Source organism: Puccinia triticina, chromosome 12A (genome assembly GCF_026914185.1).
Source record: "Puccinia triticina chromosome 12A, complete sequence".
Lineage (NCBI taxonomy): Eukaryota > Fungi > Basidiomycota > Pucciniomycetes > Pucciniales > Pucciniaceae > Puccinia > Puccinia triticina.
In genome coordinates, this window is record NC_070569.1 from 5,400,079 (window position 1) to 5,407,019 (window position 6,941).

Genomic DNA, 6,941 nt, shown 5'->3' on the forward strand with positions numbered 1-6,941 from the left:
TTGAAAAATGCAGGCGAGGCAGAGATTCGAAGCCGGTAGCCTGCTGTCCATAAGTTGTGCTCAGTTTCTGTCCATGGCCATTCGGTCAAAACTCCACCTGTCTCATGATCTACAAGCAATAATATAAGTATGGTTGAAGGTCTTTTAATTAATAGCAAAAAGACTTGCCAGTGAATTTTGACATTGCGTGGGTGAGCTGCGAGAGCAGGGACTTCAGAGAGTCTGCAGTGAGAACAGGTGGTAAGTTCATCTCAGCTGACAGCAATGGCATAGTGATGCGGAGGCAACTTACTTGGGTTTGCTGATACCTATTTGGCAGCAGCAACCTGGCTGATACTACCACGGGTTAGGTAGGCTTGAAGCCGGGCTGAATAGTTGTTGTTCCCATCATTGTCAAGGATCACTTTCTGGATAGCAGTAGCGCCAGGGGTGGTTCGGACAAGCTGGAAACTATGCGAGCCCAGATGGTTTGACACTGCAAAGAATACAAATTCGCAGGAGCAGCTCTTTGCAACATTCAAGGCCTGGCGGAGTTGTCAGTTGAATATGGCAACGGTCACAATGGAAGCAGCCGGTCTTACTTCCATGAGCCATCAATCTAAGGCTTTGTTTGCTTTTTCCCATTGAATCTTGGGGCCAACGGTCCCTCGCGTCATGGTCGATTGAATAGGAGGGCTGGCAGTAGAAGCAGAAGCAGGAGCGCCAGGAGCGGGGACAGCAGAAGACTCGTCTTCACTCAAATCATCAAGTGCCAGCTTGGCGTCAGTCAGCCCAGCTTCTAGTCCCCGACGCACCCGGCGGTGGGTGGCGGACTCCTGAGGGACTGTGTCACTCATAGCTTGCACCTTGCTTGATTCCTGTAGCGGGGTTCCGTCGGCGGCCAGATCAGTTGCAATTGGTTCTGCCACAAGCGCAGCCTTCTCCTCGTCGGACAATTGGTGATAGGCTTCAGAAAGTGCCTTCATGACATTTTTGTCATTCACTCCCAAGCCACCTGGCGGGATGGGTGTCAGATAGATGTAGTCTTCCAAAGTTTCAGGCGGAACGTACTCTGTTGAAATATTAATTGCGCCTGGTCAGTTTGGAGGAATCGGTTCCATCGGTTAGCCTCTTTAAACGCCAACCGCCTTCCCCTGTAGTTTCAAGAACACACAAAAATGAAAATCATCCTCAGCTGGATAGTTTCGGCGGAGAAAAAACTTACAAGAGGGAGTTAACCATTGACATCAAAACTCCACGCTCGATTGCTTTGATCACCAGCTGGATTTCTTGTTCGCCATAGAAATCAAGGAAAAACTGCTCATCAGCAGCTGACATGGCGTGCTTCGAGTGTTCCTGTGCAACTTTCCTAAGCTGGAAGATGGTCATCTTCAACAATTCCTCAAGTGGTTGGGGATAGTGAGGATCATCATTGTCTTCTGGTTCAGTGCGCATGCGCTTTTGGCTCTTTTTGGGAGCGGGTTTGGTGACAATAGCGAGCGGGCGGGAGCCCAAAACGGTAGAAGAACGGTTGGGAGCAGGCATGTTATTTGATTCGGAAATCCGTTGAGAGTTTTGAGTGAAGGCTGCAGCAGAGAGTTCGAGGGCAGCTAAGTTGATGGCAGGGGCAAAGCTACTTTGTTCGACCATGGTTGAAGGAGGTAGGGATAAAGCACGCAAAAAAGCAGGTGGAAGGATGCGGTGACGCTCTGAAAGTAAAAAAATAGAGAGAAATTGTTAGTGGCAACAAGCATGAAACTTGACAAACTTATCTGGATGGAAAAAAGACTGAGTATGTTAGAACGCATGGTTAGCCATCAACCCTTGATACACCAGCGGTAGAAGATGTTAACTCCAGCATAATGTCCCATCCAAGTTCTTAGAACGGGATCACGCTACTGAAGAAAGACACCTTCAAGACACTGGCGGATCAAGGGTTCGAAAACTCGGGACAGGCCAATAGAGAATGAATCAGTTACTTCCAAAGTGTGAACTTACAGTGAGGGGTGGAGCGGAATTGTTGGTTGAGTGCGCGATGAAAATTAAATGATTTAATTGATTTTGGAATTGAGAGTTTGATTGTTAAATCTGCAAGTTGTGGTTGATGGAGGTTGGTACCAGTCAAGGTTGAGAGCAGCCAGGGGAGGATTGCAGTGAGGAAGTGGGATGGGGGTGCCGTTTGCAGGATGCCGGTTAGGTTTTTGCCACGGCAGGATATTGGGGGATCCGAGCCCCTCGAGCTGATCAACGGGTGCTGAGGTGAGCAAGCCTGGGCCCGCGCGAGCTTGAGGTACGAGCACATGTAAGTCCCCAAGTTGTGTAGCATGGTTGCGGGAGGCTGAGCGAGGTCGAATTATGACTCTACAGTCATCTATAGGATCGGGGTATGTAGCTGTCAGGGTAGTCAGATGTAGATCTTATGTAGTGGAATTTACTCCACATATCATACACAGTGCTTACATAGTCTCATGATTGTTCTGTGAGTATAAATTAATGACTCTTGTGATTTATCCAAAAGGGGAAAAGAAATGAAGAAATTGTGTGATTGAGCAAAGGCAGAGAAGTAACATACCGACAAATCAAGAATAAGGGCCTGTACCATACAAAATTTGTTTTTTTGGTGCAGGTAAAATAGTTTTTTTTTTTGCGCTTTTCCGTTTTTTTGAAAAACACATTTCTGAAAAAACAGAATGTGAAAAACGTGTACCACAAACATCCCACCATGGCTCCAGGATATCCACAATCAATCACCATTGCATCGACATCATCGGAGATCCAGCTGACCAATACCCAATAAAAAGACCATGTGATCAGATGCGAGACTATTCCCCTCGATGACAGGTCCGTTTGATCATTGAGAGCTCCCCTCAATGTCCTTTGGTTACTCCTCCAGATGGCCGAAATGAACCGGTCATCCAGGGAAGTGATTACTCCTCTCGATGACCGCAGGAGTAATCACTTCCCTCGATGACCGGGTCGTTACGGTCATTTGGAGGAGTGCATATTCCCTCAATGACCGGAACAAACTGGTCATCAAGAGGAGTATCTACTCCTCAAGATGACCGGAGGATCCACTCCTCTCGATGACCGGTTTGTTGCGGTCATCTTGAGGAGTACATCTTCCACTCGATGACCAGTTCGTTCCGGTCATCAAGGGAGTATGCACTCCTCCCGATGACCGGAACGAACCAGTCATCGAGAGGAGGGTGTACTCCTCAAGATGACCGGAACGAACCGGTGGTCGAGAGGGTGTACTCATCAAGATTGTTGAGTTACATAGAATACCCCTGAAACTCGACAAGCAACTATGAATACGCAGCAAATGTTCAATTCTCACATGCATCGTGAAGATACCGAATCGAAACCTAACCCAAATTTTCAATCATCAACAAAACCGACATCCCTCAACCCCCGCGCGGACTAGTTTCTTCTTCACGCGTTTACATCATCATAACCGTGAAGAAGAGACTAGTAAGCATTTCTTTCCGTCATCAACAACATCAAGAACAATCCCAATTCAATCGACTAACACTTCCTTTATCTTTCCCACTCATTCTTTTCCATCCCTTTCTTTTTTTTAGACCAAAAATCTCTGTGCGCGTCCTTCACCCGAACACTCAAAAAAAAAAAAAAAAAAAAACTCCCCATCCTCACCTTCACTGCGCTCACGCAGGTATGAACCAATGCTCCTTTTGTTATATTCATAAATGTTTTCTTTTATCATTCTGACTATTCTTCTATCGTTTATCTCTTATATTTTTTTTTATTGTTTCAGGTGTGTGAGAATCAGAGTCGTAGTCCGTCCGTCGTCGTCGTCCAAAAGAGCTGTCATTCATATTTTCTATTCATCTTTAAGGTTGCCTGGTCGAATTATACCTAAAATTACATGGTAGCGAGAGATCAATGGCCGAAATACAACCTCAACCCCAGGTTCAACCTCAAAATCAAAACGCAGCTCTAGCCGAACAAACACAAATTCGCAACCTTCAAAAAGCAGCAGCCAAAAATGCGTTAAATCGTGGAGGTCTCGTTCTTGGATCAGACCAAGCTCATGCTTTCGCCATGACATCAATGCTCACAAAAATAAAAGGCATCGACGAACTCACGAACGACAACTATACATCATGGTGCAGTCAACTTGGAGGCGCTTTAGACGCAATCTATCTATCTGGATATCTCATGGACACGGAATTCACTGACCTCACTGTCGGACTCGAGATCAACGAAATTAATCGAAGATGTATCATCGAATTCATGTTCTCACGAATGGATCAAACTAATTATACTAGATTTCGAACTGCACTCGGCGATGTAGAAGTGCCCCTTATCCGTGAAATGATTGAACCCACCGATGAAGAGCTAGCCGAAAATCCAGAAGCGCAACCAAGACCCGGAAGATTAGTCCCATCCACACGACGCGGACCAGCACATTTATGGACGTTGGTTAAAGAGTTTTACCAAGCGGACAATGAAGCCAATCTATTCCTGATTCAAAACAAGCTTGAAAGCTTCAAGCAGGACTATAAGACCTCGATTTCAACTCACATCGACAACTTTCTCACACTCAAGAACGAATTCCATAACAGAGGCGGATCTTCCGAGGAATCAAGTCTAGGACGACGACTCCTCCACTCAATGCACAGCTCGCATTCAGTCGAAGTACGACATATCATTAGAAGCGTGAAACCGATTACCAGTCAAAGCGTCATTCGCGCTCTAAAGCAATACGAAGACGAAAACAATGAATTCAAGTTTTCAAATTCGAAGATGACTGACGGAATCAGCAACCTGAAGTTGGCCGGAAACACATCAAGAGCGAACTCACAAAACGCCCCTCCCAGATTGAAATGTACCCCTGATATCTGTCACGGTCCACATCCAGCATCCAAATGTTTCAAACGACCGGAAAATGCGAAGGCCGAACGCGAGTGGTTTGAATCGCGAGGACTAAATGCGCCGAAGAATCGCGCCAACGTCGCACGAACAATGACTACAGAAGCCAACACCGACTCTAATGTAACCGAAAATCAAACTGAGAACGTCATCATCGCTAGCCATACGAGCGCGCCCACTATCGTCAAGAAGAAAAAGAATTACGTATTCATGGCTTACGGCAATGAGGTGAACACCGTCCATCCCAAGCTCGAAGCGATCTGGGATACTGGAGCTTCCAGTCACATGTTCAATGATTACTCCTTTTTCACCAACATCAAGAATAACTCAATGAAAAACGACAACATCTTGACAGCCGGCGCCGAAGAACTCAAGGTCGAAGCACAAGGAGATGTTGTGATTAAAGGAGTCACCGTCGAACAGTTCACTCTACGAGACTCTCTGTACATTCCAAGCATCCGAAACAATCTTATTGCAGCCGGTGCTCTCAAGCAAAAAGGAGCAATAGAAGTCCCCAATCCAAACGACCCGTCGAAATTCATAGTCGCTTTCGACGATGAGACTTTTCTCCAAGGCAGATATGTCAACAACTTAATGGTCGTCAAAATTGAACCGGTCAGTCACAATTCAAATCAAGATAAAAACTCGAACGTAGCTGACGTCTCCGCATTGAATACAGATCATAACCGTTTAGGACACCTGAACCCGGCATACATGAAGAAGACTCTAGCTCATGAGAATCAAGAGGATGCAAACTGCGACACATGCAAACTAGGAAAGTCTACAAAGCTCCCGCTAACCGGAACCAAACCATACTCCCAATTCCCTCTTGACAACATTCATATCGATTTAAGCGGCATTATCAGAGTTCCTTGTATATTCGACCACTCTTATTTTATGTTGATTGTCGACGAATGTACTAGAATGGTTTTTATCTTCTTTCTGAAATCAAAAACTAAGGAGGATGTTTTTCATGCAATCCAATCATTTATAACTCGTGCCGAAAGACATTGTGATCAAAAAGTCAAAATGATCACCACCGATGGAGGAGGTGAATTCCTTAACTCCCTCTTAATTCCATTTTGCGAATCTCTCGGCATAGTCAAAAACACCACCGCGCCGTATACCCCTCAACAAAACGGCCTAGTCGAACGCTTCATGAGAACTATATCAACCAAGGCGAGATGTCTCCTCTTGCAAAGCGGACTTTCTAGTCGTTATTGGAGCCTCGCCTGCGACGCAGCGGTTTTCATCCAAAATCGGATCTTCAACAAATCCAGGAATGGTTTCCCTGAGACCGCCTATGAATTATGGTATGGACATAAACCGAATTTAAAATACATTCGAACCTTTGGATGCCTAGCTTACATTCATAATCGGAAATCGCAAATGGAAGACAAGTTCAGTCAAACGTCAAGGAAAGGTTTTCTAGTTGGTTTTGACGAATTCAATAGAAATTATCTGGTTTTCGACTATGACAGCCATCGAATCATCAATGTACACGACGTCACTTTCGATGAGAATGTGTTTCCAGAGAGAGGCGACGGTGATCCGGAGAATTTTATCATCGAAGAAGAGGATATTACCACAAGGACCGATGAACCTGAAGCCTTAAACATCCCAAAAGAAGGCCGTGTTGATTCCGAATCAGATGAGGATGAGATCATTAATATTAACGGCAATCTCCCAAGCAACCCAATCAAGATCAACGTTATCCCGCCAAAACCTCCAATAAACCATCCCGATAATCCAAACTACAAAAGACGGTCCACCAGAATTAGTCAACTCCCTGGGCGATCTTACCTCGCCTCCAACCCGAATCATGAAGTCACAACAGTTTCACCGGACCCGAAATTCGAGCCAAAACGATTCAAGGACATTTTCAAATCCGCGTTCAAGAGTCGATGGCTCGAAGCATGTGAGAAGGAAATAAAGGGGATGCGCGATAAGAAGGTGTACAGCTTGACTACCCGCCCAACAAACCGGAAAGTTATAAAGGGGCGATGGGTTTTTAAGGTCAAAACTCTACCAGACGGAAGTATCTCTAAATATAAGGCCCGTTTTGTCGC

General features: G+C 45.5%; 1 protein-coding gene across 1 annotated transcript; it reads right to left on the bottom strand.

The window, feature by feature from the left end:
• Nucleotides 1-308: 308 nt before the first annotated feature.
• On the bottom strand, nt 309-1,629 carry PtA15_12A526 (uncharacterized protein; the record flags this gene model as incomplete). Its single annotated transcript, XM_053162144.1, has 4 exons — nt 309-524; nt 795-994; nt 1,051-1,133; nt 1,205-1,629. 4 exons carry the CDS (start codon nt 1,627-1,629, stop codon nt 309-311), a joined length of 924 nt encoding a protein of 307 aa, XP_053026091.1.
• Between the last annotated feature and the right edge of the window lie 5,312 nt (nt 1,630-6,941).